The sequence below is a fragment of the Lepidochelys kempii genome, chromosome 3, assembly GCF_965140265.1.
Source record: "Lepidochelys kempii isolate rLepKem1 chromosome 3, rLepKem1.hap2, whole genome shotgun sequence".
In the NCBI taxonomy this organism is placed as follows: domain Eukaryota; kingdom Metazoa; phylum Chordata; order Testudines; family Cheloniidae; genus Lepidochelys; species Lepidochelys kempii.
In genome coordinates, this window is record NC_133258.1 from 132,284,250 (window position 1) to 132,303,467 (window position 19,218).

The 19,218-nt window shown below is 39.2% G+C and overlaps 1 protein-coding gene across 13 annotated transcripts in view; it reads right to left on the reverse strand.

Annotated features, from left to right (window-relative positions):
- Nucleotides 1–19,218, reverse strand: part of SIPA1L2 (signal induced proliferation associated 1 like 2) — a 238,396-nt gene that overhangs the window by 105,775 nt on the left and 113,403 nt on the right. For all 13 annotated transcript variants that reach the window (XM_073338090.1, XM_073338089.1, XM_073338096.1 and 10 more), the window contains 2 exons: nucleotides 7,056–7,189; nucleotides 3,752–3,940 (listed from right to left, as the gene is read on the reverse strand). In XM_073338090.1, the coding sequence (XP_073194191.1) occupies nucleotides 3,752–3,940; nucleotides 7,056–7,189 (323 nt within the window). The remainder of the gene's footprint in view (nucleotides 1–3,751; nucleotides 3,941–7,055; nucleotides 7,190–19,218) is intronic.

Below are 19,218 nucleotides of genomic sequence, written 5' to 3' on the forward strand. Positions count from 1 at the left end.
ACTGTAAACTAAAAAATCAGACTGCAATTGAATGTTGTTAAAATCTCAATACTAAAACATTGTTAGATTAGATGGGATTATTTTCTTGAGAAAAGTATTGACTTATTTTTTGAGCTGGATTCATGAGACAACAAATAGGAAACTCCCATATGAGTGGATTAGTTCTGTTAGTCTTTCTACCACCTATTAGAGCTTCACAAACTGACAGAGATCATCAGTCACATCAGATTCCCTTAAGACATTTATCCATACACACCTTTCACATTTACTATCAAGTTCTAAAGTACTTCCTTAATCAAAATTCAGGACTACTGTCTAGGTCTGTAGAATAAAGAGTATATAATACTCTTCCTGTCAAAGCACACTCGGATGACAAAAATCTACTTCACATTAGGCATTCATGGGTGTGGTATCACTCTCATGTTTTATCATGACAACTGGTAGGAAAAGTCATGAGTTACAAATGGTAAAAAAAGGCAAGCAATGAAAATATTGCAAAAAGAGTCAAGTGTCATGAGAGTGGCTTTAAACCTCAAATTACCTTTATCTTCCCATTTTAGTAATAGCTGTGCTTGTACTAAATGACTGAGCAGTTATGAAGAGTTAAACTATGTGGTTTGTGCGCTGTTTTTTGGGTTGTTTTTTTTAATAAAGAAAAACTCCTTATCACCCCTGGAGAAATAAAATCTCCCATTACCAGTTAACAAAACTGATCTTTTGTGCCATCGTGATGTCACTGCTTTTCTGAGCTCCTGCACTGTTTGTCTCTCATGCAGCCTAGTGTTCAACTTGCCAGCACTCAAGATGATCGGTAAAATTGGCTTAATTATCACAGGCACCCACCATATACAAAAATCCTCAAATTTCAAAAAGTCATGGATATTTTTTAAAAACTCTGGAAAGAATCAGATTCTATGCATCTCATGACAAAGAATGTAGCAAAACGTCCCTTGACTTCTATTGGGCCAGAATTTCACTCTTGGTTATTAAATTAAACCTATCAATGGGACAATTTTTACTTTGTTTTACTGATGTAAATCTGGCCTAACTCCACTGGTACTGAGAACAATTTCATAATACTATCTGTTCTGACTCAGGGAAGATATTTGTTAGTCATTACAGAATGGATGATGCTTTAGCTACTGAATAAACATCAGCATAGTTATGCTTGATGAGAAGCAGATCACACTCCATTTATTAAGGGAATGCTTAGATGACAACTTCAGGATCTCTATCCTGCACAGTTCAACCTTTTGGCTGCGATGTTCAGAGGAACCCAGGGAACTTGGGTGCTCAACATCAACTGAATTTCAAAGCAATTTGAGTACTAATTCTCTTGGACCCCTTTGTAAATTCCAGCCTTTGTGCCAGAGAAGGGCAAAAAGATTCCCATGCAATAAGAACATACACCATAATCTATCACCGGAAAAAGTACAATTATTAAAAATATTCCATCCTGATCTCCAGAAGAACAGGTGGCTTTTCCCATAAAACCTATGGTCAATCCGAAGTTGATCTAATTGCCTGTTTCTCACAACAAACAGGAAAATACAGATTCTTTATTTATATTCTTGAAAGAGGTTAATCATTCATTTCACATCTATTTTGCTGTTGTCATCATGGGAACAACAATTTACCCACAACAATTACTATTCTCCATAAGCCATACTAGATTTCATTGGTCACAAAACCTTTGGTAGAAAATGAGAGGAAACAATTACATGCAAGCACTGGCTTCCAACTGTGGAAAAGCTTCAAACAAACATTTCCTACATACCAGTCTCTCAAATGACTATTACCCTGGTGACCAAATTAATCCACTAGACCATGGTTCACATTTAAAAAAAAATGTGGCTGTACAGCCAGCCATCACCTTCAGTTGCCATGAAAGACTCTATTTGCTTGATTAATAAACTCAATGCATTAAACACCTAAGAGGATTAAAATCATAAAAGGATCTCATGGTAGTTCTATACACAGCTTTCTGTATTTGCCTCAGTAACTACTGCAAGATAAGAAGCATTGAAGAAATATTAAAATAATATATTCATATCGATGACAGTACATTTCACAACAGAACTGAATTCTCAATACTAAACATCAGGCATCAAAAAGGAAAAATGAGGAGTGTTGTATCTCAAAGTCACCGACTATTATAACATTACTTTGGTTTGTTTGACTGCTTTATGCTTCCACAATGGACACCCAAATTACAGTCTCGGTTTATGGTTGTGGGTGATGGCAGTGAGTTCTATAAATGCACCATTCAGTTTGTTTAAAGAAGGAAATGCCTTACATTGCCCCAAATGTGATTCCACTCTGGCCAATTAATATAATTGATATTATGAGCTGGAACTCACTTGAGTTTAAACAAAAAATATAGCTGTAAAGATGTAGAACCTGAGGAGCACTAAGAGTAAAAATTGGCTGAATGCTCCTGATTTCCTTTACAGTTTTTCATGAACTCTGACAGACCAAAGGAGAAAGTAAAAACATTATGCAAAACACACATTCAATTTAAAAACATATATTTGGTAATTTATTAAAAATTCTTTGTCTCCTAGCAGAGCAAATGAGGTGGGAAATATAGAGGAAATGGGTATGCAGAACTGGCTTGACATTCTCATAGCTAGGAACTCTCTATTGATCTACAGCGGCTCTGTTACAACTAGAAGAGAAGACAGAAGAATGCCTTGTATACACTAACATGTTAGACACAATCACTATTTCATACTGAATTAATACTGAACATTAAGACACGATAGTCACTTTTTTTGCATGTACAATGATCATTTATTTAAAATTAAAATCTTAAACATTCTTTGCATAGGTGTACTAAAAGTATTCACAAGCTAGTCCTTCACAAATTATTCAGATGCAGCAAACATGCTTGGCAGTCTTTGAACAGAGCAGGTTCACCTTACTGAACCTGTTAAATCTCACCATTATTCACTCTGAATTTAAAGTGTACATTTGTTTCATTGCTGATGCAGTGTTAACCTGTTAGATAGTCTCAATTAGAATTTCAGCTGTTTGAACTATCAAACATTTCACTCCACTGATAAGATTGCTACAGTGAATAAGCGTGCTAATTATAAGTTAAAATATGAACACTAACTTGGGATTCATGGGACTATGATATAAGTAAATGTTATTTTTAACTATAATTCATCTGATTTTCTGAAGTGCTGAGTACTTCCAGCTGCCTTTGATTTCAGTTTTAGATGTAGAGGCTTATCGTGATTTTATAAATCTTTAGAAATTTACCTACTCTGTCTTTAAGAAATATAGATTGGTTAACCTTTATGTTTATATCCAATATTTGGGCATAGAAAATATGGACTTTAATCTGTGAAAACCATTTTTGTGAAAATTTTAAAAAGATAGCACTAACTATATTCTCTCCCTCTTTTACTCTTGGGATTCTCTACAGGCTACTTGGTCTTTCCCAAGTTGGGAATCAAAAAAGGCATATTGCTTGGAAAAACAAATTATTGTTCAAGTAGTTGCAACTCTGGCAATAAGGCATTTTTCTGGAGTCATTGAACCATTACCTGTCACAATTCTCATTTTGTCATTAAAATACTGAGCTGTGTGTGACCTCTTCTTGAAAATAGAGCAATGGCTGTTCAAGAGAAAATATATTACATCACAAATTCGTGTTTATTTACAACACCAACAAAAGATTTAAGGAAAAGGTACATGTTCTTTCAAGTGGATAGTCTTTAGAGAGAAATCATATACTACATACCCCTTGTTCGTCCAGTTTAAGCAGCTGTTCAGAGACTTTGGGTGAGCTGGAAGCCTGCCTCAGGCACTGAATGCTCAGCTCTGGTATTACATATTCCAGTACCTCTTTGAGAGGCAGGCCTCGTGCTGTGCCATGTCTAGCAGTAGATGGTATGGCATCTTCTAATATTGCTCCTCTCAATGTAGTAAGCTGCAGCAAGAGTGGAAAACCTCATTGAATATTTATAATTCTAACACTATGCTATTAAAATCCAATCTTCAGGCTCCGAAGTGTGGGGATGGCGGGGAGAGAGACACACTTATGTTTAATTCATTGAGGATAGTGCAAAGGTTAGTGAAGCAACTTAAACATTAAAGAGGAAACAGACACTTGTAACTTCTAAACAAAGAAGTTAAATATAGTAACACTAGACAATGTAGAATTACTACAAAATAGAAACTTTGGGCTGGTACTCAAATCCTGAACTAATTTCTTTTGTTTCTTTAGGCTGTGTCTTCAGTGCAAAAAAGGTAAGTCTTTTTACAGCAGGATAATTAAGGTGCATTAGCCATCCAACTGTAAAATCCTAGTTGGACAAGGCACTGTACTTTTAGGGCATGTCTACACTGCAGATTGGGAGATGTGACTACAGCACACAGAGACATATCCTGATCTAGTTAGATCAAAGCTAGCTTGAGTAACAATAGCAGCATGGGCAGCAACTGCTTGAGTTTGCACCCAGGGTCCTATGCAGGCAGGACTAGCCCAGCAGCTGTTTGTATGGCCATTGCTTCACTATTGTCATTACTAGATCTAGCTTTTGATCTAGATCAAAGTTAGTGGAGGGTACACCTACCTGTGCTGTTATTACACCTCCCAATTGAAGTGTAGACAAATCTTTACTGGGAGGTAGAATAGGTGAGATCAGCCACAGGCAGAAATATAGTGTTGATCTCACAGTAACAACTACAGTGCCTTGTCTCTACTAGGATTTTACAGTAGGATAGCTAGTGTGCATTAATTATCCTGCAATAAAAAAAATACAAAAACAAACACAAATACCCTCCCCACACACACACAGTTCTTTTTAACAGTGAAGACAAAGCCTTGGTATTATACAATACATTTATATATATATATTTTATACACACACAGTGGAAACCTGAACATTACAGATTCAGAAAAGGGCTATACTGGCATTAGAAAAGGTTCAGAAAAGGGCAACTAAAATGATTAGGGGTTTGGAATGGGTCCCATATGAGGAGAGATTAAAGAGGCTCGGACTTTTCAACTCGGAAAGGAGGAGACTAAGGGGGGATATAATAGAGGTATATAAAATCATGAGTGGCGCGGAGAAAGTGAATAACGAAAAGTTATTTATTTGTTCCCATCATAAGAACTAGGGGCCACCAAATAAAATTAATGGGCAGCAGGTTTAAAACAAATAAAAGAAAGTTCTTCTTCACTCAGCGCACAGTCAACCTGTGGAACTCCTTGCCTGAGGAGGTTGTGAAGGCTAGGAATATAACAGGGTTTAAAAGAGAACCGGATAATTGCATGGAGGTTAAGTCCATTAATAGCTATTAGCCAGAATGGGTAAGGAATGGTGCCCTTAGCCTCTGTTTGTCAGAGGCTGGAGATGGATGGCAGGAGAGAGATCACTTGATCATTACATGTTAGGTTCACTCCCTCTGGGGCACCTGGCATTGGCCACTGTTGGTAGACAGGATACTGGGCTGGGTGGACCTTTGGTCTGACCCAGTATGGCCATTCTTATGTTCTTACAGTTAACAGGAATAGAGCTGGGCAAAAATTTTTGGACAAAACTTTCACTGAAAAAATGCAGATTTGGGTTGGCTAAAACATTTAGCAAGTTCATGCTGAATTCGCTAAATTGTTTCAGAACAAAAAAATCCCCAAAACACCAAATGTTTTTGTGACTGAATGCTCTCCTGATCCCTTTAGAGGGGCAATGGACCTAGTGTATCTGGCCTGTTCAGGGGAGGACTGGACAGTGCAGAGCACACGTTTTTGTGGGAAATCTGGGACTCGGCATGTATTGTGGCTATACACACAGACTTTGTGGGTGTTACCTGCATGCTGGCAGGCTGTTTGTCAGAAGCCCACGTTGAGAGCTACAGCAGCAAAGCATTTTGAGGCAGCCCAAATTGCAGGGCAAGTGGTGACAGCCCCTCACTGGTCTAGATTGCACCCCAGAACGTCAAAGTTTTGTTTTGACATTTTTTGAAACAGAACATTTTGAATTTTAGTTCACTTTTATTTCAAAAGGTAAAAAAACCCAAACCAAAACTAAATGTTTCATTTTAGTCAACCCCCATTTTCCTCCGACAATTCAGCCACTGTACCAGTTATTTATACAGCTCTAATCAAGAACTGCTATTTTGTGGCTAACAGGTGTTTCTTGCCATGATGAAGAGCACAAAGTTCTGAGAATCAAAGGAAAGTTTGCACTTGCTTATGACAGAGACCAACCAAAGATGGCATACACCTGAAACTTTCTTTCAAATCACCACTAAAAATAGGATCCATGTAACTCATTGCTGTGATAAAGGAAGAATGAACCAGTTTGGAAAAAAATACAAACTAGCCTGAATGTGAAAGTTTTGATCAGGTTTGATAAGTATACCTCCAATACAATCAAAGGCCACTTCTACTTCAAACAGGATCCACTATTTTTGCTTCAGTAAGGTATTAGCATTCCCTCTCCTTCCATAAACTACATACTTGGAAGAGGAGATTTGGCATCCCATATTTATTCCAGACCGCAAATATGGTACATCACTTTTGAAGAGAGAGCATTTTAACAGGCATTTTGAAACTATACACTTGTAACATACCTTGAGGAATAGTAAACCTCTTCAAGTTCCTCATCCCTCCCCTTTGTCCCAAACTTTCATTCCTGCCAAAAGAAAGCTAATATTCTCCAGAAGCACCTCAGTCCAAACCTATCTTCCCTTATTTGATGTCTGCCCTCTCTTAGTTCTCCATCTGTTCCCTTATGGGACCCTCTGAATATATATGTACTGTACCTGCAACCAATCCAACTGTTCTCTAATGGTTCCCAACCAAAGGAAGGGAGCACTTCAGGAAGCAGGAAAATAAACAAAATTTTTCTTCAGGCATCAGCTCCAACATGTATTAATGCTACCAGAACACACACCTCCCTGCAAATGTATTCATCTGTAAAATCTTTTAAAAGTCAATTCCCAGATCGATGCTGGCATGAGAAAACAGCCAGTGTTCTAAGGGTTAACTTCTCTTTTACCGCCTCCTCCCCATTAAAACAACACTCACTAAACAGTACCTCACTTGTCCTGAAAGCTATACGATAGTTGAATTGAGATCCTTCTCTCTCCTTAGCATCTTCAACCTTCTCTCTCCGGATGCTGAATGCAACAGGACCTAGATTTTCATCAATTCCAAAGTAGTTCTGATGCTCTGTAGAAGAAGAGAATGAACGCAAAAAGGAAGAGAATAGTGAAGTGTTAAACTGATGGCTTCATCAAATCTTACAAGAGAAGTCTTACAGTGATAAACAGGCATCCACTGTTGCACTGTGCGCCATACAATGGCTTTTCTATGTCTAAACATTGTTAGATAGAAGAAATTACATTCTCCAGTTAAGATTACAGATGCACAAGAATCAAAATATCTGGTAGGACAAGTTCTCTATAGACAACTAAATCACATCCATTTCTCATGAGTAGACAAGCAGCATGTATCTTTCAAAACTATATTGCCTTTTAGTAATATTTCAAGAGTGAACCATTATAAAGTGTCATGGCATGCTTTATCATTGATTGACAATTCGTGTCTTAAAGCAGTATAACAACTGTCAGAAATTAACATGAAGACTTCATTGTAGTGGGTGGAAACAAAATTAATCTATAGTAGGAACTGGAAAACAACACTCATTTTCTATATAGTTTACTATTACAAAACAAGCCACTATTTTATTTATTTTAAATAAAATGCTGTATTAAATTAATCTAGGTCACAGTGTGGAATAATATGCACAAACAGCAAGTTTTATACATATTAGAAGAAAGTTTGTAGCTCTAGTATCATTTACCAGAATCAACTATAACACTGTGGGTTGGGTTTTTTTAATAAATTACAGTAGAGATAGAAAATACTTAGATAGTCCTGCGGTTAATGCACAGACCTGGGAGTCAGAATACTAACAATACCATAAAGAATTGAAGCTAACAACTTTTCAGTTTATGGCAACCTGTTAATTTTGTGAATAGTGAACTAAAGCTAGTTCCTCTAATTTTCTTCAGATTTCTATTTTTGGCTATTGCTCACTTTGGCACATTTTTTCCAGGTTCTGTGAATTAATTTAAGTAGAAGCATCATTATAGGAAATGTTCACAGAAGTGTATTTCAGGGGGAGAGAGAAGGCCTAGAGGATTGGTAATGGAATGCAGACCCTTTTACCACTAGCTTACCAACTTAACTACAGCTCAGACTGAAAACAAACGAAAATTGTTAACATTCAATGGCCTTTCAGGGATCTATATGATGCATGTTGGTGGTGTCTGTGCAGCTCCTAATGGAAAGCATCCACAACAGCTGGTACCCTTGGTTCCTCCAGGAGCTAAGGACCATCACAAAACCTCACCACTCTCTGCTCCAAATGCAAGGCACATTTCTTTGGCCTTGCCTTCTCTTACATAAACTTACAGCAACAGGTATATTTATATTAAAGATAAACACACCCTACAAAAACATGACACTCCACTTCACATGCTTCTCCCTCTCGGGAGAGACTGGGGGAGGAGAGGAACAACATGTGACAGATGTGTAGTCACATTGCTTAATGCAGTACTGGAAGGTGCTCAGATACTAGGGTGATGAGCATGGTATAAAGAAAACTATATAGAATAGAATAAACCCTTGTTAACAATCCTGGAAATGACACTAAGGATCAAAGGGGCACAGACAATCATCTTTTCATGCTCACAGGCTACATGTTTTTCCAAAGATGAGTTCAGTCTCCAGTAGTGCCAATATGGCACTTTTCACAAGCATTACATTTACTTTAAATTATTTACTTAATTTTTAACAAAAGCAGAAGTAGAGAGGTTAAAAAGATCACACAATCCTAAATTGGTCATCAAGGCAAATCTTATTTTTGGTAGGTTACTCAAATGAACTCAACATATTTGTATGTATCAACAGTATTTTTTAATTTGGTCTGGGATAACTATAGAATCCAAACATTTACTATTAACAGGAATTTCCATAATTGCACATTCAAGCTGTGATTAAAGGCAAGCACCTTACTTAAGGTTCTCCTATCCTTGGTTTTTGATGCAAATCAAGATAAAGGTATTCCTTTAGTTACTAGGTTTCTACCATGTAACATAAGTAAACACAAAGTTTTGTGCTTCAGCTCTGTCCTTTGCCAGGAAATTAAAACATCTCTGGACAAAAAATGTATTTCTTATGGTGGTGTCTAAAGTGATAAAATCATGCTGTCAACGCAATTTAAACATTCATCTTACGGTTTATAGAAAATATCTGCACATGACGTAAAATAGCAAAAACTCTGCAGGCTGAATAAAGGAAGACTGTTAACTCCTCCAGACATACAACTTATTGAAAGATTTGCTTATTCATCCATATTATATTTACCTTGTCCTCGTGGATTCATTGGAGAAGAAACCTGTAATCATAGCCTAGTAACCTCCTTTAATGTTCAAAAACAAACAAAAACCAACTGGTTGAAATGACAATACATAGACATAACATTTGTCTGGGAAATTCTTTTAAGTTATACACAGTTGGGGCTTTTTCATTTTTCAGTATTCTGACAGAACATACTGTTTGGATGTCCTCTCCCGCAGAGCCATAGACAAGTTTCATCTATACTATTCAGTTAACTTCACTTGGACAGTTAAATATATTAGAAATTAGCAGTGGATAGTTTACAAAAAGTTTGTTCATATGTCTAGGACAAAAAAAAAAGTGAGAAACTGTCAATCTTCGTACCACAATCTTGAAATTCATTAACATCTCTGAAAGGTTTTCTTGATAACTTGCCATTGAAATGGGATTTCTCTTCCATTTTTGAAAATGTTAGTGTACATCTTTTAAAACAAGTGATTCTCCACCACCAAACCCACAGAGACCAAGTGTGTCAGAAGATAGGGGACGTACTTCAGGTTCTAAAGTACATTTAGGTACTTAAATAAATGGACTCATATTCAGAAGAGTGGAGTGCACACAAACTCCCATCACCTTCTAAAAAAGTGGCTGGGTGCTCAACCCTTCTGAATATCAGTCCCCTTATTTAAATACCTAAATACGGACTCATGAAACTAAATTTAAACTACCACTTTTGAAGAAATTTTGGCTAAAAAGGCACTTCTCAGCACAGGAAACAAAAAAAACAACCAACATGGAATTTCTAGGGTAACCCATTTTGAAGATGTGGGCAGAAAAAAAAAAGGTGGGAAAAACATGGGTTGGTAATAAGGTAAGCAGTTGTAGGAGTTGCTTCTGGTAAGAAAGGAAACTTTAGTGAGAGGAAGTCCTAACTCCAGAGCAAGGAAAAGGTGCCAATATTTTTTAGCCAGGTCTGGTGCTGCCACGCATCATTTTGTCAAAGAGGAGAAGCCCATCAGTTCTTTATATGTACTAACTTTCCCATAACACTAATTTTAATGATTCTCCAAGGCTTTACTACAAGACTTGGGAAACCATCAGACAGTATTGTATGGCTACGTAAAGAGATGGGCTTCAAATCAAAACCCCAGGTCAGAACTACAGGCTTTGGAAAAGTTGAGAACTAGATCCAAACTTGGCAGTTCCAGCTTATCTCTTGTCCAAAGTGGAAGACGTTCAGAAACAAAACTTAATTCAGCTAAATATATTAGTTTACACTGAATCAAAGGTGGTAGGTAGGATGCTTTCAAGGAAGAGAACTTAACAAGTGAGGAGGTGCATCTAGAGAATGAAAGCATGAAGACACGACACTGGTCTTTTGGAAGGGGATTTTTAATGCAAGACAAAATTTTTAAAAATGTTCCAAAATGCAAGTTAAATACAAGGATTTTTCCAGACTGAAGAGAAAAGAGGAAAAAAGCAAACAAAACAAAATTATTCTCAGTGGCACTCTATACCTCAAAGCCACAACCTGGAACGCTCATATTCACCACTGACATAATTATGATAGATTTTGTACAAAGTATGCCCTATGAGGTATCATTTTAAAAGTCTTGATCTGTTGAACATAAATATCCTTTTGGATTACATGCTCTATCATCGTATGTAAAGTTATGAAGTTTTGCTACATGTGTATTACTGAAATACGTTGTGAGATTGGGAACAACCACAACCAGCCTTTTAGGTAAAACAATGGAGTAGACGGACAGCATTATTGGCTCATCAACACCCATCAAGGAAAGAATCCACTATCCCAGGAACTGTATACAATGGAGACTTCTCAGAGAGAGCATGTATACAATGGAGACTGTTTGAGACCACGTCATAGCAAAAGAGCTTTCCAGCAAACTGGAAGAAACTATAAAAGAGGGGAAGTGATATCATGGCTTGGCCACACTCCCCAGGCAACTCAGCACCTGGAAACACATCTGGAGGATAAACACTTTGAACTGGGGAGAGTGGGCCCAAGCTGGAGAAGAGTCCCAGTTTGAGTATTGAGGAACTATATCATCTGTCAGGGTGAGCCACTGCTTGATTCAAATCCTGTTTAATTTGTAGAACGCAGACTGCGAATTCAATTTTATTTCTTAGATAACCAAACTTTGATCTCTATGCTTGCTACTTATAATCACTTAAAGTCCATCTTTCTGTAGTTAAATCTGTTTTATATTTTATCTAAAACCATGTATTTTGGATGAATTGTTTGGGAAATCTCAGCTCAGTTTACAAAGGCTAGCATGTGTCCTCTCCACATTGAGGGAGGGGCGGACTGTGTAATAACTTACACTGATCAGGCTTCTGACAAGGGCAAGACAATACAGTTCTGGGGTGCAAGGCTGGGGAGCTGGGGGAACTGGCTGGAGCCTCTCTATTGTTGGCTTATGAGTGTCTGGCAAAGCATTCATGTAACTCAGTTGGGTGTGTTTGCCTTTGGATGTCTGTGTAAGTGCAGTACCTGCCAGAGATTTGTGGCTTAGCAACAGCATCACAATGTGAGACGGATATCCTAGGTTGGTGGGACAGGGGGCTCAGCAGTTCCAGAGTCCAGATTGCACCCCGGGGACCCCATCATACTCTCCCAAAGCCCGACAATTCAAATATCTAAAAGCTCTTCACTTTTTCATTTTGGAGTGTATAGAGATCAATTTCCCTTTGAATATAAGTGTCCTATTGATACTGAGTGGATCTCATAATCATAAAATTCAATTTGCAAAGAGAAAAGACTGTCTCCAAGCTACTGAATACCGAACTGGCAGCTGATGCTGAAAGTCTGATAAGGCTTCCAACCCTGACATACCCTTAAAAATGTCCTTTTTAGACACAGACACTTCTTTTATTTGCTATCCATAAGTAGTTGCAATTACACATTAAGAAGTGGTTGTAAGCATAGTAGTGATAGTCCTCATTGGTTGGTGATGGAGACAATTGCTTCATGGAAAAGGACATTTTAAAAAAAACTCAATGCTAAATAATGCTCCTTTCAATTACCCTTTAAAATTTTTGCATACATCTGTCTCCTTTTACTCACTCCCTCAGGTCTGCTAAACTGAGATCCATGAAAGGATACTGTCTATACATCAGAGCTACAATAAAACATTTTAGTTGTTGCAAATCATATCAAGAGTGATAAATATTTTACACAATCAATGTGAAAATATTTTATTTTACATCCATGTCATGTGAGGAGTTTATTTTTGCAATAGCTATGCATCTTATATACACAACAATAAATTTACTGTTTATTTCAGAAATTAGAAGCTGAATTCCTAATCCATAATTTGTTGATAGGGAAGGAAATTGTTAATGCTGCATATGCCGAATTGTTTCTTAAAACAGAAATAAAAGATACATGTTGACAGCTGCCAATTATAAAACTGAACTAAAACACCAATTAGACAGAAATAGGGTGACCAGATATCCCGATTTCATAGGGACAGTTGTGATTTTGGGGTCTTTTTCTTATATAGGCTCCTATTATCCCCCAGCCCCTGTCCCGATTTTTCACATTTGCTGTCTGGTCACCCTCGGCAGAAAGTTATTTCTCTTTCATAGGTATCTCCTTAAAGGCACAAGCAAAGGAAGGTGGATGTGTATTTCTTTATAAACAAGCAGCTGTTTGCTACCTTTCTATTTCATCTTTCACAGCCTCTTGTCAAGTTTTCCTCTGCAATTCAGTGTACAGTAGTTCATAATGTCAACCAGTGAGCTCACTATCATGGAAGGATATCAAGTGAGACCCAGTGTGCACAATTCATGTGTGTATATCCATATACATTATTTTATATATCAGGAACATGCATAAAATTGAATGCCTAAGGTAGCACTCTAGGGGCAAAGAGGGGGAAAATTTAATACTGTGAATGTGAAATGTATCAAACATGTATGGTATTTACTGCAGCAGCAAAGTCAGGGATGTACATGTAACTTTAATGAGCCATTTATTATCAAGTAGAAATCTCAGTGAGACACTGTTAAGCTGATGACATCTCAAGGTCTAAGTATTTCAAGCAAACAGAAGGAGAGGTTACTCACCTCGTGCAGTAACTGGAGTTCTTTGAGATGTGTGTCCCTGTGACTGCTCCACTTCAGATGCAGGGCACTGACTGACAACTGTCCCTGTGCCCTGCACCTTTGGAGATTTTCAGTGGTGGTGCCCATGCGGCCTGCACATGCACCCCAAACACTGCGGCAACATGGGGCTGTGTGGGCAAACCACCCTTAGTTTCTTCTCCACTACAAAGTCCCCCAGGAAACTCTAAAGCAAAGGGGAAGGAGGGCAGATAGTGGAGCATCCACAAGGACACGCATCTCAAAAGAACTCCAGTTATTGCATAAGTTGAGTAACCTCTCCTGTTTCAAGTAGTGTCTCTGGGAGTGCTCCACTTCAGGTGACTCCCAAGCAATATTGCTCTAAGGTGGCAGGTAGTTTGAAGAAGAGTCCAACAGAGAAGCAAGGACTGCACTACCTGCAGCAGCACGGATCTTGCTGCCAGCACCAAAACATAACGATTAGAAAAAGTATAACCAGATGACCAAGTTACCACTCTACAGATGTCTGCAATTGGTACATCCTTAAGTAAGGCTATATATGTAGATAGTGCTCTTGTGGAATGTGCTATCGCTCTTAAAGGTGCTTGACCATGAGTTGTGTCGTAAAAGATCTTAGTACGACCGGAGATCCACTTTGATAACCTCTGTTTTGAAATTACTGAATGCTTGTTTCTGTCTGATTTGGACACAAATAGTCTTCTAAATATCCTATCTAGGTAAAAGGCTAATGCCCTCCTGACATATAGGGTATGGAATATGGCTTCTTCATTAGTCTGGTGTGGTTTGGCAGTGGGGAACTAGGAGATGAATGGTTTGATTAATATGAAATTCTGAGGACATCTTAAGTAAAAATCTTGGATGGACCCGCAACAACACTTTCTGGCGATTACCATAAAAGGGGGGTCTGCCATTAAAGCCCCCAAGTCTCCAACCCTTTGGGTAGAAGTGAATGTTACCAGAAAGAGTCTTCAGTAATAAATCTAATAAAGAATAGTTAGCTAGTGGCTCAAAAGGATGTTTCATACGGCAATTAAGGACTAGGTTCAGATCCCAACTAGGAGTATTATTTCTGATTTGTGGGAATATATTTGACAAACTTCTTATGAATCTTGCCATAGCTGGGTAAGTGAAGAGTGAAAAGTCCCCAGTGGGTGTGTGAAAAGCTAAGATGCTAAGTGAATCCTAATGCAATTCATAGAAAGACCCAATGTTTTCAATTACAAGAGGTAATCCAATACCTTAAAAAGAGGAGAGCAAGTGTGAAAAATCGGATGACTGTTACACCAAAGATATTGTTTCCATTTCTGGGAGGTAAATATTTCTTGTAGATTCTTTTCTACTATTTAATAAAATGTGTTGTACCTCTCATGTACAGGATACCTCTATTCCGGAAAGCCATTGAGGAAGTTATGCTTCGAGCCTCACAATCTGTAAATTGTGGTGAAGTGTCTGATCTGCAGTCTGAGTCCGTAAGTGAGGACTGATTGGAAGCCTCCATTGAGGGCGAGGGGTGAGTCTGATGAGATAGGGATACCAGACTTGTCTTGGCCACATTAGTGCAATTAATAGGACTCTGGCCCACTCCTGTTTCTTTTCATTGAGAACCTTTAACAAGAACGGTGTTGGTGGATACACATAGTGAAGTCCATCAGATGAGAAATTATCTCCTAGGGATTGAGACCCTCTCTGGAACAATACCTGATGCATTTTGCATTGGCTGCTGTAGCAAGTAGATTGACCTATGGGAACCCCAAGCTAAGAATACTACCTGGAGGACTCAGCTGTTCAGTTCCCATATGTAAATTTAGAAAGTAAAGTCTGCTGAGGTCATCTGCCATGATTTTCTAAATATCTGGGAAGTAAGAAGCTGTGATGACTATGTACCAATTCCAGAGTTTTATCACTTCAGCACAGAGAGACATGGAATGTGCTCCTCCCTGATGTTGATATTGTAGATCTGATCAATGAAATTGTTCTTAATTGTTCACTTTATTAATATAACTTCATAAGCAAAGTTTTATGAATGAAACATTCATTCATAAAACCGGTTACCCCAATAACTGGCTAATTGAGTTTCACTTTCAATCCAATTGCTGCTTAAATCACTGAAACTTATACTGTTTCAACATTGTAACTTCTGCTCACTTTTTGCCATTCCTTACACTTGTCCATATTGCAACACAAACTCCATTTTAAAATGCTCACTCCATTTTGTAAACCCTGCTGCAACCTTCATTTTCCAAAACCCTGATGTAATCTTATTAGTGTAGTTTAGATGTGTGAATGAGGTATGGATGGATGATGGAATCAACCTCCAGCCCCAGCCTGTCCTGATGAAATAAAGTGTAACCACCACCGGCTGAAGATGCAGACAACAGCCCTGACAAAGCAAGAAGAGTCCACCCTAAAAAGAAAAGAACAAAAGTACAACTGAAGAAACATCAAAGCCAGGTCCCAGGCTGAAAGTCATGTCTGCAGTTGACGGGTGATCAATCGAACTGAACCCAGAGGCAGCATATCCTAAGATATGACCACAGCAAGACCTACAGACTCTGGATTCAAACTAAAGCCTACAAAAAGGATGGATGAGATGGAAGACTTTGGAGGGTAACATTCTGCTGCCCACATGGAAGGGCATCGGCGCATGCCCAACAGAGACCCAGCCTTCCTTGTGCCCAGCTTTCCTGGCCAAATAGCCACCACAAGCCACGAACTCAAGCTACATTCAGGACTGGTAACTATACAGCAGCTGCAGAACATTGGGTGTGTGTGTGTATATTAGATATTAGTTATTGGTCATAAATCAAATTGTGTTATAACACGTGACATCTTGTCTTGTCCCCTGAAAAGATCCTGTGTAGTTTTGTCTGCATAACAATACAATACATGCATGCCTAGCTGTGTGTCATTATTTTTACTGACTTTGATCTGATCAGAGATAGAAAGTGTAAAACATTCATGTGGAGAAGACGCTCTTGTATTGACCATTTGCCTTGCACCTTGTGAGGTCCAGATGTGCCCCCCCCCACCCCGCAACAACAAAAAGCAAAGCAGCTAATGTTATCACTACAGTAGGGGGATTCTGAATGAATGGGACACCTGCACAAGTTTTGGTCAGGTCCTTCCACCAGCTGGAGTGGCTGCAGAACCTATTGGAAAACAGATAGTAACCTGCCTAGGCTGTGCTTACTTGGTATGTAAACCGTTCAACAAATCCCTGTAGACCTTGGAGCTATAATCTGGCATGCTGACCTTCAAAGATGACATATTTCCCAGCAGCTGAAGACAATCTCTTATTGTTATTTGAGGACTGCCCTGAATCTTTGAGATGAGATTCAGTAGTGTGAGAAACCTACTGGAAGGAGGTACACTCTGCCGGTCGCTGCATCCAGAGAAGCTCCTATGAAGTCTAGAGACTGTAGAGGAGTCAAAAAGGGCTTTGTGGTTGATTTGAATGCTCAGGTTATGAAACAGAGAACACAATTTTACTGACACCAACACTTCCTGATATGATCTACCCCGATCATCCAGATACAGGAAAACAAATTATACCCATAAGACATAGGTGGGCATCAACTACTACCAGAATCTTTGAGGATATCCTGGGGGCCAAAGATAGGCCAAAGGGAGCACCCAGTAGCGGTAACACTTCTTGCTGATTAGAAAATGAAGAAACCTCTTGTGTGAAGGGTGAATAGAAATATGAAATCTTGAAGGGAAAAAATCATGAACTAGTCTCCTAATTCTAACAAGGAAATTATTGCTGGAAGGGTCACCATCCTGAATTTTTGCTGTTTTTACATACCTGGTTAGAGACTTGAGGTCTAAAATTAGCCTCCATCCTTCGTTCTTTCTAGGAATCCGGAAGCCCTTTGAATAAAATCCCTTTTCCCTGTTCTGTACAGGAACTGGTTCTATTGCTCCTAAACATAGAAGTGAGGCCATCTCTTGCACCAGCAACTGATCATGAAAGGAGTCCCTGAAGAGAGAAGGGGAAGTCTTCTACAATACTCTAAACATCTCTTTGGAAGCCCAACAGCTGCAACCAAGACTTTCTTATGACCACTGCAGTGGATATAGTCTGTGTTGCAGTATCTGCAACATCCAAGGAGATCTGGAGTGATGTCTTTGACAGGAGAGGACCGTCTTGTATAATGGCCTTAAAGTGGTCACGATGTTCCTCTGGCATGTGATCAACAAAGGAATTAAATTTGTCAATTTAAATCATTGTATTTGGCTATGAGTGCCTAATGGTTTGGTATTCTGAAGTGAAGAGTGGCTGAAATGTAGGATTTGTGACCAAAAAGATCAAGCCTCCTGTGGTCCTTACGGTATGGGGTGGACTTTGAGCAATGTTGTAGGTGTTCATTAACTGCCTCCACTACTAAGGAACTTGGAGCTGGATGGAAAAATAAAAATTCTCATTTTCTGGCATGAACATAATATTTTTTTATCCACCCTCTTGAAGGTAGGCAGTGAAGTAGCTGGGGTTTACCCAACTGTCTTAGCAGGTTCCATAAGAGCTTCATTGACCAGAACGGCAATTCTTATAGATGTCCAGGTGTGCAAAATTTGTAGGAGTTTGAGGTGGGACTGCTGAACCTCCTATACAGGAATCTGAAGTGTGTCAGCAATTTCCTTCATCAGTTCCTGAAACTGCCTGAAGTCATCTGCCATTGAAGGTGGTAGGGGCAGGACAGCTTTGTGAGGCAATAAGATTGTATTAGTGAAAGGTGTCAATCTGCTCTTGCTTCTTGTGCCTCAAAGGTCTCCTCCTCTGGCATAGGAGGTTGAGGCAAAGGGGCCCTTCTCTATTTCCGCTGGTGGTGCAAAGGCCAAGTTGCAATCTGTTGACAACAGAATGTCCAGGGGTCCTAGCAAGGTCACTGAGGGGGCCCAAAAGGCATAGCTGGAGTCATCCATCTGTGCTCCTGCCATGTGGTTGTCATTTGAGGTCTATCCTCCTGTAATATGTCAGTGAAGGAGGGAAAACGATGTGTCCTGGAATAGACATTGGAACCCTACACCGAAATTTGAGAATCTGAGGAGTCCTCTTCCACGTACTCCAAGCATGGTGGTGGTGGTAATAGCTATTCAGGTTGCAAAGTAGATGGGGGTGAACATCATGATCTAGATGATAGAGGGGTCAGTGACCAAGAGAGTCTTGATGCTGACAAACCCCCAGCACTGGTTAACAGAGAAGAGACTGGCTCTGAAGACACTATTGGGTCCTTGGGGTACCTAAATTCTTGTGGTATCGATGCTATCAAAGATGGGGTCGAGTGAGAACCTGTGGAGGACTGCTTCAGTCCCAATGCAGCTGGTACCTAACTTATGGCATTTGCGTGAGTCAGCTCTGATTCCATGAGTACTGTAGGTAGCTAAGCAGTCTTTTGTACCCTTTACTTTAATGTTACTGATACCGAGTTGTTCAGGGATGGGCTTAGAACTCTGCTCAACAGTATCTCTGCTGCTCTGGGTACAACTACCCAAACTTGGTACTGAGTTCATCTCAGATGAATGATTCTTCCTCCTTTGTGGTACCAGTATCAGTCAGAGAATGCATGGAACTCCCCTTGGGAGGTGAGGTCTCTATAGCATTCTTGTGAGTCAGCAACCAAGGTATTCTTGGAGATTTACTCCTTACCTCCTTCTGCTTAGCAGCAGATGTCAATGAGGACTTTGATAACATAGATATACTTGGTGCTGCTTTACTGCCTACATCACTAAGGGTCTCCGGTGAC